General features: G+C 31.2%; 2 protein-coding genes and 1 pseudogene across 5 annotated transcripts; 2 read left to right on the forward strand and 1 right to left on the reverse strand.

Annotated features, from left to right (window-relative positions):
• Nucleotides 1-2,458: 2,458 nt before the first annotated feature.
• On the reverse strand, nt 2,459-7,665 carry LOC110662679 (aspartic proteinase 36). Of its 4 annotated transcripts, none has more exons than XM_058147454.1 (11): nt 7,231-7,661; nt 6,678-6,701; nt 6,407-6,536; nt 6,031-6,281; nt 5,264-5,491; nt 4,919-5,081; nt 4,154-4,227; nt 3,935-4,031; nt 3,759-3,822; nt 3,271-3,342; nt 2,459-3,163 (listed from the first exon to the last, which is right to left on the reverse strand). In XM_058147454.1, exons 1-11 carry the CDS (start codon nt 7,458-7,460, stop codon nt 2,997-2,999), a joined length of 1,500 nt encoding a protein of 499 aa, XP_058003437.1. In that variant the 5' UTR covers nt 7,461-7,661; the 3' UTR covers nt 2,459-2,996. The 4 variants fall into 4 exon arrangements, with proteins under 4 accessions (XP_058003437.1, XP_058003436.1, XP_058003438.1 ...); XM_058147453.1 differs by having other exon boundaries at nt 3,759-3,825; XM_058147455.1 differs by lacking the exon at nt 6,678-6,701 and having other exon boundaries at nt 3,759-3,825; nt 7,231-7,665.
• Nucleotides 7,666-16,478: 8,813 nt separating this feature from the next.
• LOC110662648 (UDP-glycosyltransferase 73C3-like) lies at nt 16,479-18,318 on the forward strand. The gene has a single exon (XM_021821689.2). The coding sequence runs from the start codon at nt 16,546-16,548 to the stop codon at nt 17,986-17,988; it is 1,443 nt and encodes a 480-aa protein (XP_021677381.2). The 5' UTR covers nt 16,479-16,545; the 3' UTR covers nt 17,989-18,318.
• A 1,158-nt stretch (nt 18,319-19,476) lies between these two features.
• Nucleotides 19,477-21,009, forward strand: LOC110662646 (UDP-glycosyltransferase 73C3-like; annotated as a pseudogene).
• The last annotated feature ends 829 nt before the right edge of the window (nt 21,010-21,838 follow it).

Genomic DNA, 21,838 nt, shown 5'->3' on the forward strand with positions numbered 1-21,838 from the left:
TAGATAATAACAATCAAATTTGAAACAAATTCGGGTAAATGATAATAAAACTCAATTGAGGTTAAGATGAGTGTAGATTTTATAAATATTAAAGTTTAGGTTTCGATAAGGTGATTTTTGTATATACCCACTTGTTATCATCCTATTTGTGTGATTATGCGCAAAAATTGAATGAGTATACTAAATTAAATATATATGGTTAAACATTAATAATTATTGCCTTATTTTATCACTCAACTAATTTCACATATCTTTTCTTTTACGAGTAAAGCTATTATAAATTTAATTTTATATAAAATGAATTTAATTATTTTTAAATTAAATATTTATATTAAAAATTATATATTCATTATTTTAATTATTTATGCACTTTAATTGAAAAAAATTAATGTAAATATTTAATTTAAAATTATTAAATTCGTTTTTGTCAATTTTATTTGATAAACAAATTATGTAAATTGTACGTATTAATAAATTTTAATTTAATGATATTAAATTAAAAAAAACTTAATGATATATTTTTTTTAAATATTATAAGATATCACATCTTGAATTTAAAATTTAATTAATAATTAAATAAATAAATAATATAAATTATATACTAATTTATAGCTCTAATTGATATTGAGGTTTTAAGGTTAAAAAGTATTTTTCAAAAAAAAAAATATATATATATATATATTGTTAAAGATAATTTTAAAAAATTATTTTATTATTTTAGAATTCATATAATTAAAATATATTAAAATAAATTTTAATATTTAATAATTAATATATTTATATTAAATTGTTAAGTGAATAAAGTAATGTATGAGTGAAATAGAGCCATTACCCAATTGGGGATATGATAATTTTGGCTATAATCTTGGCACCCCAATATTGAGTGGAGGCCCCCTTAAATTATGGTGATGCTATGCTACACTCAAAACGGCAAAAGCAAAAAAGCATCAAATTCATACCTCATAAGGTAATATCCCTTTCCTTTTCCCTTATAGAGAGAATAGGAGCCGTGTGTACGCATCTATCTTTTGATAAAAAAAAATGTTATTATATGTGTGTGAGTTGATATTTGCCTGTTTTTCACGTGTCGTATATGAGTCGAGCTACGTTGCTGCATGAAAGGCTAATTTTTTGAGATTGTGCATTAATTATAGAGGTATGTCAAAATATAAATTTTATTTTTTTTTATTGTTTGGTGCTTAATATTTATATTAATATTTAAAAATTAAATAAATAATTCATAAAAAGTTATTCACTTAGTTTTTAAAAGTTAATAGAACATTATAACTAGAGTCAAAGATATATTATTATTTTTATATTTAATAACTAATTTAATAGATATTTTTACAGAATATTTTTGCTCAAAATTATTATATAAATAGCTAACTATTAACGGATAATATCTAAAAGTTAATAAGTAGTAAAATAACTGATAGCTACTAAAATAGCTGATAGTTATTAGAATAATTAATATTGCCAAATATGCTTTCGACTTTATCAAATTAAATGATCTAATTTTTTTTTATTTCTTTGCAAAATTAAGAAATTAAACCAATTAATTCTATTTCAATTTAAAATTAATATTTAATAATTTTATTTTACTTAATTCTAATTCAATTTTAATTTTAAATTAAATCCTTCTAATTACCTTATAATTTTAATTCCAAATTGAGCCTTGACGGGATCTACATGCCAAATTTAGGGTTTCAAGATGGAAAGCACCATGTAATAATCTCAACCTTATAACATTGGGATATAATTAAATTTAAATTAGATTAAATTGGCATTTAAATCGTAGGGATATAATTAAATTTAAATAAGATTAAATTGGCATTTAAATAAGAGCATTTTATTATATATTTGATTATTCCACTATTAATTTAATAAGGTAAAAATAAATGCTCTTTTTATGAGAGCTTTAAAAGGAATATGAGATTAATAAGGATTGGAAAATTTTTAAAAATAAATTTATATTATATATTAATAAATTAAAATGAAAAATAATAAAATAAAAGAAAAGTCTCACGATAAAACCTGTCTCGTCTTGTCCCGCTCTGCTCACTCCGAAGAAGCCTCCGTCCTGACTCCAAACTCTTATGGGTGGAAAATGAATGCTACCAATGTATTTGAATATTCCTCTACTAATTTTTAATAATGTAAAAATAAATGCTCTTTATGAGAGCTTTAAAAGGAATATGAGATTAATTAGGAAAGAAAATTTTTAAAAACTTTACATTTTAATCCCTCACCCCTTAATTTGACAATTAAGATATATCCTAAAATGAATTTAGGTTTCTATTTATATTCTATTGAATTTAATGATATTAAAATTATTTTCAAGACCGTATAATCTCTGTGTTTAGGTATCAATCAAAGTCAAATCAATAAAAAAAAAATACCTTAGATTTGATCTATACAATATGCTCATTTCCACCAACAACATCCAATCATTCACTAATGACAGCAAACTATTGGATGTTTACTCATCTAAAAGCTAAAAAGCAGTGTAGTGGCTATCCTTTCCTTTCATGTATCAAAGGCTTTCATAATCAGAGGAGAAACATGGAATTACAATCCTTAGTGAAAACAAAAAGCTTACAGAAATTAACACTTGCAAAGTTGTCCAAACATTTCTATATCTCTGCCTATCCCAAAAGTTGTCGCAGCGGAAGATTTGTTTTCTTCCAGGACACATGAATGTTTTGTTCTACTTAACAACAATGTGATGAACTGATGATACAGCACCTGACCATGCATTGATAATTTACAATTCCAGCAGCACTCAGAGATGGAGCATCCTTTACAAAAAAAATTGCTGGATTTTCCATTTGAAGAATGGAAGATATTCCAACTACCAGCAATAAGAAATAATAACTATATAACAGCTACCACTGTAATCCACAGAAAGGACATGCCTTGCCAACCACTATAAATAAAAACCGACTAAGCCAATTCCAACAAGGTCAAAGAATTGAACTTCAAACCTGAGGTTTAAATTACAAAATTTGAAGACTCATCAATGCTAATATGTGCATTAGGAGAGCCATAATGCTCGGAGGTAGCAGCTTGAGGAGCATGTCTCTTGACGAGCTGCTCACACTCCACTGTCCTGCATTGATGAAATCCTTACTAGAAGTTACAGAGACAGTCACTGATAATGAGCCTGAAAGAAAAGAAAAGTAAAGAAAGTATCAGAGGAACATGTTGATGGGTACAAAGGCAAAAAATATGCACCAGAGAGAGGGAGAAGAAAAGATATATTGAACTCACAGTCATAGTTAGCCCATCCAATCCGCTGATGAGCCAGATCATATACGAAAATTTTATCCTTTAGAACAAGATCTGCAAGCCAAAGAAACAGACGAAGGTCATTAAACTCAAGAGATCGTTTGAGTAAAGTTATTTTGAAGTCTATATTCATTTTGCTTTCAGGCAAAAACTGCAAGTTGATGAGCCTCCTCCTGTAACTTTGCAGGGAACAGATATAATTCAATTATAGAAAAGATCAGAAGTTTGTAGCAAACCCAACTCATAAATTATCTCATGTGTTGGAAATGGTCAGCCCTCGTAATCCTATGGAAAAATTGAATTACAATAAATAAATAAATAAAAGCACTCCATGGAATGGCTAACAACCCAGGAGACAGGAGGAAGAAAAGGGAGAGAAATGGCACATATTACGCAATGCTGGTGTAATGACTGATAACATGTTTCAGTACACTTCTCTAATAGAAAGAAGGTCAGATCTAGTCTCTAACCTCCTAAAATTGATAAACCTGCTTGAGCCTTCTGAAAACCAATGCACCATAACGGAGCTCCATTCTGCTGCAACAAGGTTCAGATCTATTATCATTTGCAATGGCATTGCCATAACAATCCTTAAACATTTTAGGGGAAAATGAATAACTAAAAGACAACAGGTGGATCAACTTACAGAGGGACCAAGATTTATAAGGTACTCTTGTGGTTTTAACAGCATAGATGCACCACCAGCAAAGTTTAAACTAACTGGAGGAAATACCTCAGATACACTGCATAGGAAACAGAGATAACTTCAACTTGGTTCTCGAGGGAAAGGAGTTGGGAGAAGCCCAGGCTTTATGTCAAGCATACGTATGAATAATCGCTTGAAAAGTAAGATAGAAGAATGAACCTGTTGGAAACTAAATAACATTGGTTTCCTTTATATATTGTGGGAGTCACAGATGGTTGGACCGTAGCAGTTACCTGCACAAGCAATAAGCAAACCAACTTCACAATCACAAGCAATGCTAAAAATTTAAGCTAATTAAACTAATTCAATAACTTGACCACATATTATATAAATATTAAGCAGCTAGCAACCAGATTTTGAAGATTATCTCTGAAGAAGGCTTGTAATCTCTCTCTCAAAAAGAATACAAAAAAATAAAAATTGTCTTTCCCATGCAACATGAACTGTTGAAAGAATAAATGAAAATCAGATGAAAGCCTCACTAGCTATCCTCTCACCAGTTTAAAGCCAATAAGTTTCACAAAAATCAGAATAAAAGAGCAGATATAGTAAATTTCAATGAAGAATTTGGATGATTTAATCACATCAAATTGCAAAACACAGAGAGATAAAAATGAGAGAGAAGGAACCACTAAAGTGTAAGAATAAGACCTATTTAAAACCTAAACTTTCTCACTGTAAACTTAGCAAAGTATACATTTAGGATAGAACTAAAAAACATGCAATTAATCCATCAGATTCTAGTTGACAGAAAATTAGTCACACTTCCAGCTTTTTCAGTAAGATACAAAAATGATCCCCTTTCTCTAAAGTCATCAAGTTATACTGCTTCTTGAAACCTAAAACTTTGGTTCATAAGGGGAAATATAGATCCAGTTCCATTAGTTCTATAGCTTGTAAGCACAATAACAGGAAATTACTTACAGCACTAACAAAAGGATTATAAGCCTCTTCCACAAGGTATGCCAAAGTTGTTCCAGAGTCAACAATAGTTCCTCGGTCATTTGACGTTGCAAAAGCAGCTGGATCAATTGATAACAATTGTCCATTGACAGCAATGCTCTGAAGATTTAAATTATAATGAGACCTGAAAATTTTGAGGTGGCAATCAAAATTACTGGAAATCCAATATTCACATTTTCCAACAGAAACTGAAATATTAAATGACAATAAGAATACAAGTGGTAAACATAAGGCCACAGTTTTGGAGCAAAGAATGCTGCACAAAAGTAGGCTGTGAGGAAAAGTTTCAGAGAAAAAATGACATACTGTGATGGCACAAGGGGACTATAAACTATGCCTGGCTCCAAAATCTCACCAAGAACTAATATGCCACCACCACTGCCCTCTCCTTTCAAGCAATGAGAGAATACTCTGGGTGTTATCCCATGGGATGACAGTTGTGATACGACGGAGAGACCCCCTTGGCCAAATCCAAATATTCCATCAACTGCTTTTTCAGTCTTAGTCAAGTCCCCAGACTGGAAAGTGCTGCATCTGTTTCCAGCATCACCATATAGAACAAAATGTTTAAAGTAATGAAACAAAAATGAAGACAAATATTAGAGAAAATTTAGGTGAAAAGCAAAAGAAGCATGCAATTCATTTTGTCACAAGGGGCAACAGCAGCCAGCAGATGTGTCCTTTCTTTTATTGTCAAATAGCCCAACAACAATAATGTTGCTGGATAACATTAGTTATAGACTTATGGTCATCTGAGGGCATAGGTATATCATCATTAAAGCATTGGTGTAGTCACGGTAAAAGTTGTTTTAGTGCTGAAATTGGTAATGATATTGTTGGTTAGTACCATGATTAACTGATTATATTACAAAGTCCACTGCAGAAACTAATTATCAAGCTAATTCCATGTCAACTCCATATGATATAACTTATTGAAAGAATAAAGTGAAATATGTATATAATTGGCTTCATCTCTAATTCTTCCACCTATCTCTTTTTCTTTATTCTAATAACTTTAAAAGATTCCATTCACCTTTGCATCTTCCATTCTTATATGAGTTAGAAGAGCTTACCCAAAGACAATGACAGCTGAAGAGTTGGCAATTGAGGACTTGCCCAAAACAGCATCAAAATAAAATGTATCAGCTACATAATAACCAGTTGTCCCACTTCCATCTCCGTATTGGAATGAGTAAATGCACTGATTACTCTGAGGAGAGCATTGAGTTGCTGCGGTCTGAATTTCTGAAGTACAAATAGGGTGTGAACATGGGACTAGCCCAGCAGTTGATGAGCTGGTAGTATCAAAGTAATTGAGCTGAATCTGAAAAAAAAAAAAAAAAAAAAAAAAGAAGAACAGCATAAGCACGAAATTGAACTTCAGTCTCTCAGTCTACAAAAACTCATAAGGCACAAGGGCTAATATCAAGGTAATGAAACAGGATTTACTCCAAGGGCACTGGATTGTGGGCAATTTCTGCAGGAACTGCAGGTAACCCACAAGACATCGCTTCCTGTATCAATCTGCACAGTGAATTCTCTGGGAGGAGAGCCCAGCTTCACTTTTGTAAAATAGAGTCTAAACAAAACAAAGAAACCAAGAATTGAAATATGCGGTTAATGCCTATAATTAAATATAAAACATACACAATTAAACAATCTCATCCTAAAAGGAATGAAACAGCACAAAAACTGAAGAGAACCAAGACAGATATATTACAAGGGCGTTGAAGATCCATCGACCCTGATTGTAAAGGGCACCCAAAGAAAGAAGAGCAAAAACAGAATTAGTCCAAGACAATATAACCGTTCAATATAAATCACAGTATAACCAATAAATTTCAGATGATAAAGATCAAATAATAAATTTGATTATACGAAACTCGATCAATTCTGAAAGACTCACTTTTTGTTACAAAGACACTGTAAAGAAAAGCAGAGAATCCATCTTGGCTTCCACAAACCAACATCAACAAAAATCTCATTTCCTTTTCCTTTCCTTTTCTTATACGTTTGACTACAAATGTGCAAAGAGCCCAGCAAAGGACGAGAAAAACTTCGAACCAAATTTACCAAGTCTAAATGAACCCATCAACGCAAATTCATGAAAAAGCATTAAACGATACATGTCGATAAAGATTAACCACATAGGAAAAAAAAAAGGTTCGACTAACTTTTCCTTCTTTAACAAACCCATCAATGCAAACCTCTAAAGAAAGCTTACAAAGATGAAAAGAACAAGAACAAATTATCAAAGAAGAAGAGGAAATTACCCGACGAGATAGGGATCGGGAGAGCCTTGGACTGAGAAGTCGACGACGCCGCCAACAAAGCTCTGCAAGAGGCGGGCATGCCTGACACTGTCCCGAGCCCTGAGTTGGTCGAGTCCGAGTGTGTGGTTCAAAGGAAAAGCCCTGTGGAGAGGGAGAAAAGTAGCACAATAAACCACCGACATAGGCAGTAGACTAGCTGCCAGGATCAAGAACGGCCAGAGCGGCCGCATTTTGAGTTCTTGAAGTTTAAGAGGTGGTTTCTTTAATGAAAGAGCTCAGGGTAGTGGTGGCTACCGTGGTTCTTTCTTTTATGCATTGAGAGAGAACAGTAAGGGAGGGAGAAGAGATGGAGTGGACCGTGACCAGAAACAACGGGACAGAAAGGACATGAGTGAGAGAGAGAGAGAGAGAGAGAGCAGAGGTGGTGATTAAGTTAAGAGAAGTTTCGAAATTGAATTAAGCTCCTCTTATACAGAGATGAATAATTAGTGGCAAGGCTCTGAGTATTTTCAGTATTCGATATAATTAAACTTTATTAGAATAATATCCGATTAAATATAATTAGATTTAGGATGATTATATGTTTAAAAAATAATATTCATATTAAATTTCAGTTAATCTAAACTTTCTATATTAAATATTTTTTTATTAAACTCATTTATATAAATAATTAATTAAATATAATATATTTTTTATAATAAATATTGTATTGAATTATTAAATTTTTAAGATATAAATTATTAATAAAAATATTTTTTTATATAAATTAGTAATTAAAATATATAAAATTAATATATTTGAGTATTATTTGAATAATAATAATAAAATTAGAGACAAATTTAAAAATGTTAAATGATAAAAATTCAAAACCCTTATATTAATTATTATTTTTAACTAAAATGTTTTCTTTTATCAATTTAATCTCAAATCTTTCATATTATTTTACATTTAGTTATAAATAGTTGAGCTCATAAATTAATAACAATAATTCAAAATTTTCACCCATTATTAATTTTATCTATTTTTTTTAATTTTGTTAATTAGTTTAATAATTTTAATCTTTTCACTAAATTTAGAAAATTATATATTAATAAAAAAATATATATTAATTAAATAATATATTTAACATTGTTATTTTAATTTTTTTCTCTCTTTTTATTTATATTTTTAATTCATACCTTTCTCATTATTTTATTTCAAATTTAATAACTAAAAATTAATTTATTTTAAATATTTTAAAAATATATAAATAATATAAAAGAGAAAAATTTAATTATAACTTTCAAAATGATACATATTTGCAAAATAAATATATATATGTGGAAAGAGAAGTTAATTATAATAACATTTTATTTGATTTTATAAAAAAATATTTTTATCAATTAAAGAATAATTATTAAAATAAAAAAATGGCTTGTAGGTAAATATTTATATTATTTTTCTATATTAAATTATTTAATTAATTTAATTATTAAAATTTAATTTCATATAAAAGTTTAGTAATTAAATTGAAATTTTTAATTTTTAATTAAAATTGAAAAAGTTTATGAAATTTAAATTTTTTTAATAATTTAGGTTTTAAAAATACGAGAGTGAAAGGATTAAGGATGCCCCCAGTATAGCTGCAGGAGCCACGTGGCAGACTCCGGCGTGACATTTTGGTGAAGGTTTCATTTCATTTTCATATCTGAAGACGCGTACCGTGCGTACAAGCACGCCTTTGTTGACTCGCCACGGCTTTGAATTGGAAGTTGCAATGCAAATGCATGGAAGAAGGAGCGGGATTAGCATCAATATCCGTTAGATATTGATATTAAAAAATATTTTTCAAAATATATTAATTTATAAATATATATTTTAATTATTAAAAATTAAAAATAATAAATTTTATCAATATTTATTTAATAACAAAAATATTTTTTAACTCTTATTCTTGATCACATATAAAATATGAACAATTAAACCATTAAAATAGAAATTAAACCAATAAATAGAAAAAAAAAATTCTCGAGAATCGATTCAATACAGCATCCTTGAGAATGCTCACTGCAGGGCTAGAACGTTGGCGATTGTGAAGCACGAGCAAGTTGCCCTCGTGTGATACTAATGTGAAAGGAGATGGGGTCCATGTTGACGTAGCGCCAAATAGTCAAAATCGAGAACGTGTCTATAATAATCAGGGGCCAAATGCTGGTCCACATTTCGCCTTGCATTCATCAACCAATTTCATTAAAATGCACAACTAATATTTTCTCGGGCCGGTTCCTGCTGACTTGAATCGGCGTTTAACGTCTCACATCGCTTATGGAGTTCATTTATATCAAATTTATATAAAAATAAAAATTTTAATAAAAATATCATAATTTTAATAATAATTTATTTTTATTATTAAAATTAATATATATTTTTTACTTATCTGATAAAAAAAAAAACTCAGATATCTAAATTTAAGTTTTTACTATTCAAAGATTATCCATAATTTTGAATCCCATTATTTTTTAAATTTATTTATTTTTTTAAATTTAAATAAAAAAAATTTATTTATTTTTTTTAATCGAATCCCAATTTAGCCGACCCCAACTTTTTGGGATAAAGGCTTAGTTGAGTTGAGTTGAGTTGAATCCCAATTTAATTAAATTTTTATTTATTTATTAATTATTTAAGTTTATATTTTAATTTTGAGGAATCTCCAACCTAACATAACAACATTTCAAAGCAAATTCCATTTTGGTTAGAAAAAGAAGAGGCCAAATTATGTAATTAATAATGATGAATTTATTTTCATCCATTTGTTGGAAGTTGAAAAGTAATGGCTAATGTTAATTTTCTGGTGGCTCATGATTGGGGTGGATGGTTTGGATAATGGCACAATGGAAGGGAGGAAATTAATATCATTTTCAAGAAATTATTATTATTTTTTTAAAAGGTATTATTAAGTGGTAAGAGCATATATTTCTTTTCTCATAATAAAATAGGGTTCACATTCCATAATTTACAAAATAATTAAATTTTTATAAATATATAGTTCATGAAAATTATTTTATAATTTAAAAAATGTAATAAATTTATTAAAATAAAAAAAAATTAATAACATAGACTCATTACCAATCACCATTCATTATCCTTGACATTGACCAATAATTAGTCAATGACGGTTATCGCTAGGGGTGTGCAAACGATTGGTTTGATTTTGAATAAAACTGAACCGATGAAACTGAAAATCGAAAATCAAAAATTTTAAAAATTGAATCAAACTGAATCAAATTGATAAATATCAGTTCAGTTCGATTTTAAACCGATCAAATCAAAATTTATAAAATTTCATATTTTTAATATTAAATCTAAATAATAAAACATAAAAACAAAAAAAAAATAGAAATCAAAACTCAAAAATCTTAAGGTTCGGTTTGGTTCAGTTTTCTTCTATTTCGGTTCGGTTTGATTCAGTTCGATTTAATTTAGTTCAATTTTCTTTGATTTCCTATATATATTAATAATTTTGGTTCGATTCGATTTTTTTTATGAAAATAACCGAACCAAACCGATTAACAGAAATTATCAAAATTATAAATCAAACCGAACCGATTGAATTTAAAATCGAATTGATTGAACCGAATTGAATCTGTTCGGTTTGATTTTTCGATTTAAATCGAAAACTGCTCTCCTCCGGTAACCGCAATTTATTTTATATATATATATTTTTTATGTATTTAATAACAAAATATTTAAAAAAAAATTAATATTTTTTTATACTTTAAACAGTGGGATTTTTTTAGTAAAAAAAAATAATTTAACAAATAAATTATTTTTTCATGAAATAAACAAATCATTTATTTTTCAAAAATAATGTGATTAGATTAATTTTAAAGGTGGGTAAAAAACAATGAGTGACATATATTTGGCTATGAACAGTAATCACAGTATTTTTTTTTTTTTTTACATATATGATGAATGTAACACTGCCTATCACGTGTTAATGATTTCCATTGTTTTTTTAATATATTATTATTTTATTTTATTAAAAAAATTAAATGTGATTAACAAAATTAGATATATTTATATATGAAAAATAAAATAACAGTGCCAGAAATAAGTTACTTTATTTTTATTTTTTTATTTTAATTAATTATATAATATAAATTTATTTATTAAAAAATAAATTATAAATTAGTAATATAAGTTTCAAATATAATTTTAATAATATATTATATTTTTTAAAATTATAATATTTAAATATATAAAAAATAAAAATAAATTAGTTTTCAGAAACCACCAATTCCAAATTTTTTTAAACTGTTTCTATGCAGTCTGTGGTTGGCAGTAGTATCCTGGTTTATTGCTTTGCGGCTTGTAACATTGCGGATTTTAAGCTTAATTTGATTCAATGAAGAATGCAACACTCCTACGAAATCTTTATTTTACAATATCAATCATTTAAAACCTTATATATATCATATTAAAACGTGATCCATCATTTTTATTTTTAAAATTATATCATTCATCGGTTCAATATTTTAATTTTAAATTAAAAAATGCTTTTTATAAATTTCATATTTATTAAAATAATATTTTTGACAAACATATGAATTTATTTAAAAAATAATTAAGATAAGATATTGTACTAAATATAAGACTTAGACAATTCAAAAAGAGATGCAAATAAGATCTGGTTTTGATTATTGAGTCGGGCAATTGGAATCAAATCAAGGGTGTAACACCTCTACATTTTAAATTTATAATTTTATGGGTAATTATTTATATTTTATTTTATTTAAATTTTGAAAAATTATTTGAAATTTTTCAAATTTTAGAAATTATGTTCGATTTTTTGAAAATATAAAACTTTAATAATTTTTAAAAATTTATTTAAAGACTACGTGACAAAACTAAAAATATATTTGGACTCTACGAATTTTTATGAATTTTCTAAAATTTTTTTGAAATTTTTTTGCCTCATTTTCAGTTCCAAAATAGAGTAAAAATTTAAATTTTTATGTCTTGAATCGAACCGGATCGGACCGATAAAATCGGACCGGCCCTCTTCCTCTTTTCTTTCCTCTTCCCGCGTCCCCGATGTCTCCTCTCTCTCTATCTCCCGTTTTCTCTCTCCTCCCTCCGCCTCTCGCCACCCCACCGCCTCCCCCGCTCGCCGGTGTACCACCTTAGCCTTTCTCCTTCGCCAACCTCTACATGAAACACCAGAAAAATGCGCCGCGCCATTTCGCCTTCAGGGCCAAAATCCGAGCGATCCAGCTACCGATTGGACCGAGTCTTATGCCAAAACCCATCTACATCTTGAGAGCTTTCCATAGACACCAAGAATACCAAAATCCATTAAGCAGTTTGTCCAATTTTTGCTCGGAAAGTTTTAGCCAATTTAGATTTTTGAGCTAAATTTCTCGCAAACCGTGAACCCCAGGAGAAAACTGAGAGTACCAAAGTGTTCCACTTATCGAGAGCTTTGCGGCAATACCAATTTCAAAATTTTCTGACACCATTTTTTGGTGAGTCCCTTGAAACTTTATAGTGTTTTTTCGAGCACTAAATGAGCTTAAAAAATTCAGTAAAAATTATGTACTAACCCCAGTGTTGTGGGCTTCGTGGAGGTACCTTCAATTTGCAGAAATTCAACGGTTGTCCGGGTCTGTAAATTTCGGGCCAGCAGACAGGCTACAGAAAAAGTCTCGAAATTGGGTCAAGATTTTAGCTACCCCATTGTTGTCAGATGTCCCGAACGTGTTTCCGGGGTTGGAATCGGCATAGGTAAACCCAAACCTTACATTTTCTTAATTATCTAGTGCTTGAATTCGATTAAAAATCTATAAAATGTTTGTGGTAACTTAGAAAATTATAATTACTCTTGCATTAGCTTAGAAATATTGCTAAGAACCGTGGGGCAAAGTTTTAGAATTTTTAGAGCTCATATGAGTAGTTTTTGCAAAAATGGTTAATTATAAGGATTAAACTGTAATTTTTCACATTATGATTGTTGATTGTTTGAATGGGCTTAGGAGGGGCCATGTGATGTGATTGAGTTGTGGATGTATGATTTGTGGATATAGAAGTGTATTTTGAACCTTTTTGCAGATTGGGTAAGTCCTAGGGTGTCTTTGGTCTTTTCCAAGCTTGTATCGAGTTAAATATATTAAATAATTGCTATTAAATTGTCAGGTAAGTCAGGATAGCCTTCCTCCTCCGCCCAGCCGCTGTAGTCACTTCGGTTAAGTCTGTGAGTAAAATATTAATTTTAATTATAATTTCGATATTATTATATGTTTAAGCATGTATATGCATCACTTATAAATATATATCTATGTAGTTAAATACTATATATGATTTATATTGCATTTTAAATTGATGAAGTGTTATGGATGTTATTTGTGGTAATTTGGAGCAGTGTGTGCGTTAGCGTGCGTGTGGTATGGTATTGGATATGGACAGAACGGGTAGACATGGCTTGAGAGATACTTGCTGGGATCCCGCATTTGGTTTATTAAGCAAAAGTCCGGCTTGAGAGACACTCTCTGACAGAGGTTGGATTAAGATGGCTGTATAGGGGATAAGCTCCCATATATGTATTGCTCGACAGTGTTGGGTGTGTGAGTGCTTCAAATTTGCCTTTTTACTGTTATGATATGAATTGTATGAAAATTATGATGATGTTGCATTTCACTCCACAGACAGGGTGTATTAGCTTTAGATAGCTATAGAGATTATGGTTAAAATTGATATTTTACTCTCTGAGTCGAACACTCACTCCTGTTCATCTATTTTTTCTAGGTTACAGGAGGATTATTTATTGTGACTAACCTGCTCTTCTTCTTCGCAGCTCAATTAGTAGCATTTAGTGTATTTTATATAATTTAATCAAATTTTAGACTCCGCATGTGTTAGGAGTATTTTAATTAAATTGGGTCTGTAATATAATATGGTGTTGAATTTATAAGATTATTAATTGCATGTATAATCGGATTTGATGAGGGAGCTGAGCTCCCATTGGATCTTTGATATTATGAGCATGTGGAAGGTGAGCTGAGCTTCCCAATTTATTTTATATTGTGTTTATAGGTCGGGCGAGTCAAAAACTCTCCGTTGAATAATCCATTTTATGGCTAGACTCTGTCCGGTTAAATTCTTGAAATTGGGCTCAAATGGGCCTTAGAATTGGGTTGAGTACTAATGAAGCTTACTACGGGCCTCAGGGGCTTTAGGCTGGCCTAAGTTCTAGTGCGGTTTGGCCCATAAGTTGGGTCGTGATAAAGGGTTTATCTGATTTGATTTTGGTTCAATTCAGTTTTAATTAATTTTAATATTAAGATTATTATTTTTAAATAGTTTTAAGTTAAAATTAGACTCGTTAATTCTAATCCTATTATGGGTCAATTATTTTAAATTTAAATATTCTATTTTAATTATTTGTTTGGGAGGGAGAGAAAATTGGAGGGAGAGATAGTTTGGAAGGAAAGTGGACCATGAGATTGATATATAATTTTATTTGTGTGGGCTTGTAGGCCCATTTTTTCTTCAAAATCCCTATCCCTCCGTTTTCTTTCCTCTCCCAAACAGATCCGCTACATTTGGGCTGGGCTTAGGAATATTCGGCCTCTTATTTTATTAAAATAGTCAAATGCTGGACTCACGTTTTAGCTACTTGCGGATTATCTTTAGAGGCTTAAAGCTCAATTTTAATACATTTTAAATATTTTTTTTATTTAAATTAGACTCTATTCGACTTCTAGCAATAATTAACCGTTTCAATAGCTACTTCACTAATGTTAGCTGTTATATATTAGTTTGTTCAAATAGTTATTAGATTAGTTGTTAAAACAATGATATCATGGCTTAGGTTTAGCCTAGTAGCCAAGATAACGCTTACCTTGGGCAATGCCCCTGTTCGAGCCCTCCCCTCCCCTAAACAAAATGTACATCCGATAAAAAAAAAAAAATAATGATGTGATCTTGTAGATTTTGATGCTCTATCAATCTCGCGCTTTTTCAACTTCTGAAAATTAAGAAGGGTAACTTTTCATAAATCACTCTTTCGATTTCTAAACACTTTCATAAACACTACGTCACCGAATGATATAAATAAGAGATATAGTATTTTGATCATAATTAAAATATTAGATATTATTTTAAAAGCTATTGCTGAACAGAGTTAACATGATAACTTATTAAAATATATATTGTTATTAAAAAAATATAATAATCGAGAAAAACAACAAAACAAGAAGGTTGTGACAAAATTGTTAATGTCTAAAGAACAAAACCAAAATGCTTATCACTAAAGAAAGCAAATCCCAACGTATAAAGACACATGATTTCAAATATTATTAATTTATCTATATTTTCGATTCTTAATTTATGCCTTAAAAAATTCATTCTGTCATTCTTATTTAAGCAAATGCATATATATGATTCCAAACACTGTCTTAAGAATCCACGTCTGAATTGCGTGAGTAGACACAACTCTTCTTGGCTGAAACTCTTGTCCCTTTAGTAAAGTTTTAGTAAAATCAGAATGATTAATAATGTTATAGCATATACACAAATTTAAGACATATATATAATCACATAATTTATAAAAAAAAAAAGAAAAATAATATAAATGTAATTTGATCGTAAGGTTTACGTCCACAGATGAAATAGAGAAAAAAAATTTCTCTCAAAATACAATTACTCAAAGTTCTCAAACTCTAATTTCAGTGTATTTCTTGAATATTTTATAACTCTAGTAGAATATTACAATATTTAATACTATCAGGTCGCAGCACAAAACTTTCGGATCGGATCACAATTCAAATTCATTAAATTATATCTAAAATTTAAGCGACATAAAAATAATAAAAAGTTTATTAAATAATTACATATTAATGTATTGTATTGATAAATATTTTATAATAAAATTGTGAATATTAAAAAAAATAATTATTACCATCAATAATTATTGTTGCAAAAAATTTTGGTCGATAACAATAATGACTAACTTCTCAATGTTGCAAATTTGTCCTTCTCATTACTGATGGAATCAGAATGTTCATGTTCTGACGAGTTGGAATTGAATTGGTAGGCGTTTGAAAATGACTAGTTGATTGGCACCTGCTTGTCGCTAATATGATAATTAATAAGATTTTTATTTCTTTAAAAGAAAAAAGAATCTCTTTTTGAAATCGAATCGGCTCCCTTTATTAAAAATATATATGTATGTATATATATATATATATATATATATATATATATATATATATATATATATATATAATTCAATCTTAAAACTAAGGTGTTGAGCTTAGAGTATCTCAGAGATTATTAACCATGGCTTTCCAAAAACATCAGCTTCATTTCCTTCTTCTTCCTATCATGTCTCATAGCCATCTTATCCCCTTCACAGAGATGGCCAAGCTACTTGCTCATCGTGGCCTAACTGTTACCATTATCATCACACCCCTTAATGCAGTGAGATACAGTAAAATCATCCAATATGCCAAAAATTTTAACCTCAAAATCCAATTTGTTTCTTTCCCATTTCCTAGCCAAGAAGCTGGTCTCCCTGAAGGATGTGAAAATAGAGATTCAGTCCCTTCTCCAGATTTGATACCAAATTTTGTTAAAGCAAGTAATATGCTACAAGAGCCATTAGAAAAATGGCTCCAAGGGCTAGAATCTCAGCCTAGTTGCATCATTTCAGATATATGTTTCCCATGGACTAGTGATGTTTCCCTTAGGTTCAACATTCCAAGAATTGTCTTCCATGGAATTTCTTGCTTCACTCTCTTTTGTTCTCACATCCTTTCTCACTACAAGGTCCTTGACAGTGTCACCTCTGATTCAGAGCCTTTTTCAGTTCCTGACATCCCTGATAGGATTGAATTCACTAAAGCACAGTTACCAGAAGCAAGAAAAGATTTGAAAGCTGCGATCGAACGGTATAAGGAGGCTGAGCTCTCAGCAGAAGGGGTGGTGGTGAACAGTTTTGAAGAGTTAGAGCCAGCTTATGTGGAAGGATACAGAAAAGTAGTGAAGAAGATATGGTGTATTGGTCCTCTTTCTCTGTATAACACCAATGAGATCTCAAGTTGTGAGCATGAGTCCCTCAAATGGCTTGATTCTAAGAAGCAAAGTTCTGTTTTATACGTTTGCTTTGGCAGCCTCTGTCACTTTTTACCTCAACAGCTGATAGAGCTTGGTATGGGCCTGAAAGCGTCAAACCATCCGTTCGTTTGGGTTGTAAAGGAAGGAGATTATTCAACAGAGTTTGAAAAATGGCTAGTGGAGGATCAATTTGAAGAAAAGCTTGAAGGAAGAGGTCTTGTGGTTCGCGGATGGGCACCACAGGTCCTGATATTATCTCATCCAGCAATTGGTGGGTTCATGACTCATTGTGGCTGGAACTCAACATTAGAAGGGATTTCTGCAGGTGTACCAATGATAACTTGGCCTATGTTTGCTGAGCAATTCCATAATGAGAAGGAAATAGCGCAAGTGTTGAAGATTGGTGTAAGAGTTGGAGCTGAGGTAATTATGAAATGGGGAGAGGAAAAGAAGCTTGGTGTGTTGGTGAAGAGAGAGAACATAAAGAAGGCTATAAAGCAGTTGATGGATGAAGGAGAGGAAGGTGAAGATAGGAGAGAAAGAGCTACACAAATTGGAAAGATGGCCAAGAGTGCGTTTGAAGAGGGGGGTTCTTCTCACTTGAATATGACACTATTGATCCAACATGTGATGCAACTAGTGAGTAGGGATGATGGAGAAAATTAAGTTACTTCAAAATTGGAATTTTCTAATCAACCAACAAAAACATAGAAATAACATGTGAGATTAGAAAGTTTAATTATGGAATGAGTGAAATCTGCCATCAATAAATGTACCCTTACGAAATATTATCAAACATATGTATATTTATGTTAATTCATCTAAAATTTGCATAAGAGTTGAACTAATTTGTTTTTTGGTATAAATATAAATAAAATAATTTTTTTAATTTAAATAAAATAAAGGAGATAAAACAAAACAAAAGAAAAGATTAAAAAAATTATATTGTATCCCTAGCATGAGAGGCAGAATAAAAAAATTGAAAAATTTCATCTAATTTGAGATCATGTGATAGGAAATTATTAAATTAGCTTGAATTTTATTTTTAAATAACAACTATCAATCAAACTTAATTTGTAAATTTAAAAGTTTAATAATTAATTTTTAATTGAACTTTTATATTTATTTAATGATAACAAATAATTTCACTGTATCACTTTAAATCGTAATACAAAGAAATTTTGAAGGATTGGGGGCCATGGTGTCACAGAGGTGACTCAATCCCACATCGGCCAAGTATGGGGGAGTTCCTAGGCTTATATGAAGGGGGTGGCCTTACTTGATTAGACGCGTTTTGGGTTGGGCAGAGGCTCGGCCCAGGAACAAAACCGAAAGCGGACAATATCTAGCCACGTGAGGCACCCGTGACATTTGGTATCAGAGCCGACCCATCTTGGTCGACTCACGCCAAGCGCACAGAGGTGTAGGCAGGGTGGCCGGACTACAACGAGGTCGTTGCAGGATCGGGTGGGAGAGATGTCACAGGGAGTTCCTAGGCTTATATGAAGGGAGTGACCTTGCTTGGTTAGACGCGTTTTGGGTTGTGCAGAGGCTCAGCCCAGGAACAAAACCGTGAGGGCTGAGGCCCAAAGCGGACAATATCTAGCTACGTGAGGCACCTGTGACACATGGCACTCCTGCCCCATCATTTCACCCTTGATAATAATAGCTTTAGTCACAACCTAATCCCATTAATTGGCAACAATTTCTTCCTCACCATGATGAAAGTCGGTTTTGAGGATCTTGAGTCCATTTTTTATTATTATTTTCTTTGAATTTAATATAGTATTAAAAGTTAATTTATATTGTGAGTTGTAATTTTTCATATTAATATATAAATTGAATATATGTTAAATTAATATTAATTAATTATTAAGTGATAATTATATGATTGTGCTTGAGAGACGAAAGTGTGGAGAATCTATATTCCAATGCAAATCCAGCCGCATATGGTTTGATTTGATTACATCAGTGGGGCAGTAAGTGTTACTGATACCTCCCTGACAGTATGTCCTCTTACATCAGTGGGGCAGTAAGTGTTACCGATACCTACCTGACAGTATGTCCTCTTCTATGTTGTGAACCACAAGCCTTATTTTCCCATCACTGACTAGAAACTCATTTATCATTACTACACAAGTAGCAGCAAGATTTCAAAATTAACCATGGCTTTCCAAAATCATCCGCTTCATTTCCTTCTTCTTCCTATGATGTCCATAGCCATCTTATCCCCTTCACAGAGATGGCCAAGCTACTTGCTCATCGTGGCCTAAGAGTTACCATTATCATCACTCCCGTTAATGCAGCGAGATACAGTAAAATCATCCAATATGCCAAAAATTTTAACCTCAAAATCCAATTTGTTTCTTTCCCATTTCCTTGCCAGGAAGCTGGTCTCCCTGAAGTATGTGAAAATATGGACTTGATCCCTTCTCCAGATTTGATACCAAATTTTTTTAGAGCAAGTAATATGCTACAAGAACCTTTAGAAAAATGGCTCCAAGGGTTAGAATCTCAGCCTAGTTGCATCATTTCAGATATATGTTTCCCATGGACTAGTGATGTTTCTCTTAGGTTCAACATTCCAAGAATTGTCTTCCATGGAATTTCTTGCTTCACTCTCTTTTGTTCTCACATCCTTTCTCACCACCATGTTCTTAAGAATGTCAACTCTGATTCAGAGCCTTTTTCAGTTCCTGACATCCCTGATAGGATTGAATTCACTAAAGCACAGTTACCAGAAGCAAGAAAAGATTTGAAAGCTGTGATGGAACGGTTTAAGGAGGCTGAGCTCTCAGCAGAAGGGGTGGCGGTGAATAGTTTTGAAGAGTTAGAACCAGCTTATGTGGAAGGATACAGAAAAGTAGTGAAGAAGATATGGTGTATTGGTCCTCTTTCTCTGTATAACACAAATGAGATCTCAAGTTATGAGCATAAGTCCCTCAAATGGCTTGATTCTAAGAAGCATAGTTCTGTTTTATACGTTTGCTTTGGCAGCCTCTGTCACTTTTTACCTCAACAGCTGATAGAGCTTGGTATGGGCCTGCAAGCAGCAAACCATCCGTTCATTTGGGTTGTAAAGGAAGGAGATTATTCAAAAGAGTTAGAAAAATGGCTACTGGAGGAGAAATTTGAAGAAAAGCTTGAAGGAAGAGGTCTTGTAGTTCGCGGATGGGCACCACAGGTCCTGATATTATCTCATCCAGCAATTGGTGGGTTCTTGACTCATTGTGGCTGGAACTCAACACTGGAAGGGATTTCTGCAGGTGTGCCAATGATAACTTGGCCTATGTTTGCTGAGCAATTCCATAATGAGAAGTTAATAGTGCAAGTGTTGAAGATAGGTGCAAGAGTTGGAGCTAAGGTAATTGTGAACTGGGGAGGAAGAGAAGCTGGGTGTGTTGGTGAAGAGAGAGAACATAAAGAAGGCAATAAATCAGTTGATGGATGAAGGAGAGGAAGGTGAAGACAGAAGAGAAAGAGCAACACAAATTGGAGAGATGGCCAAGAGTGCAGTTGAAGAGGCGGGCTCTTCTCACTTGAACATGACACTATTGATCCAACATGTGATGCAACTAGCGAGTAGGGATGACGGAGAAAATTAAGTCACTTGAAGATATGCAATGATTTTCTAATAAGTTCAACCTACAAAAGTATAGAAATAAAAAGTGAGATTACAAAATTTAATTATGAAAATCTCCTTTTTTTTTAATAATAAAAAATAATAATATAAAGGCCATATGCTATCATTTTATAATAAGTTCTACTGCTGGATTGAGCATCTTTCCCTCATTGAGATCCATTGCTTTTTTTTTTTTCATGTATTCTCTCTTTTGCTTGAAATCTTAGTCATTTCGTACGGCTGGTCCTATTGGTGTTCTTTTAGATTCTTGCTTTGTTAGCTGTTTTCTATGCTACATCTTGTTTGTTCTATTCTATTGGTGTTCTTGTTGGTCCATATGGTAGCTGTTTTGCAGTGTACTTTCTTACCACCAGCTTTGATGTGGCCCAAACGCAAATGCACGGGTCGTACAAAGTAGTATAGAAAAGATATCGTTCCTTGAAGAATTGTGTTAATGATTGAATTTTTTATATAAAAATTGACTAATTTAAGTTAATTTTGTAAATTGAGTGAATGATTGATAAAATTAAGGGTGTAAAATCTATTTATGCAAAATCAACAATCTAATTATCAATATAAATGATTCAACTCAAGCAACAACAAATAAAATGAGCAAATTGAAATATGGCAAGTAATTAAATTCAATTAACAATATTAAAAAGGGCGATTCTTGAGTTTGGGGATTCATATTCAAGTTATTTTGGGATTTTTAAATTGGTTATCAAATCTTATAGAATTTATGAATTTTAAGGAGATTAATTCTTAAATCCTTTGAATACCCTTTCGAGTGAGACAAAGAGTGCTTTAATTAACTTAATCATACTTTCGTGAAGTTAAAATTAATCAGGACCCATTAAGTTCTTTAATTAATCTGTAAATCCTCTTAATTCTTAG

Source organism: Hevea brasiliensis, chromosome 5 (assembly GCF_030052815.1).
Source record: "Hevea brasiliensis isolate MT/VB/25A 57/8 chromosome 5, ASM3005281v1, whole genome shotgun sequence".
In the NCBI taxonomy this organism is placed as follows: Eukaryota; Viridiplantae; Streptophyta; class Magnoliopsida; order Malpighiales; family Euphorbiaceae; genus Hevea; species Hevea brasiliensis.

What these genes read in the sequence shown, in the direction of transcription:
- LOC110662648 (XM_021821689.2), top strand. Translation starts at nt 16,546, where the DNA reads ATGGCTTTCCAAAAACATCAGCTTCATTTCCTTCTTCTTCCTATCATG.
- LOC110662679 (XM_058147453.1), bottom strand. Translation starts at nt 7,460, where the DNA reads ATGCGGCCGCTCTGGCCGTTCTTGATCCTGGCAGCTAGTCTACTGCCT. An exon ending in TGTTATTTAGTTTCCAACAG is followed by an intron (nt 4,032 to 4,153) that starts GTTCATTCTTCT and finishes TTTCCTATGCAG; the next exon opens with TGTATCTGAGGTATTTCCTC. An exon ending in TTATAAATCTTGGTCCCTCT is followed by an intron (nt 3,826 to 3,934) that starts GTAAGTTGATCC and finishes ACCTTGTTGCAG; the next exon opens with CAGAATGGAGCTCCGTTATG.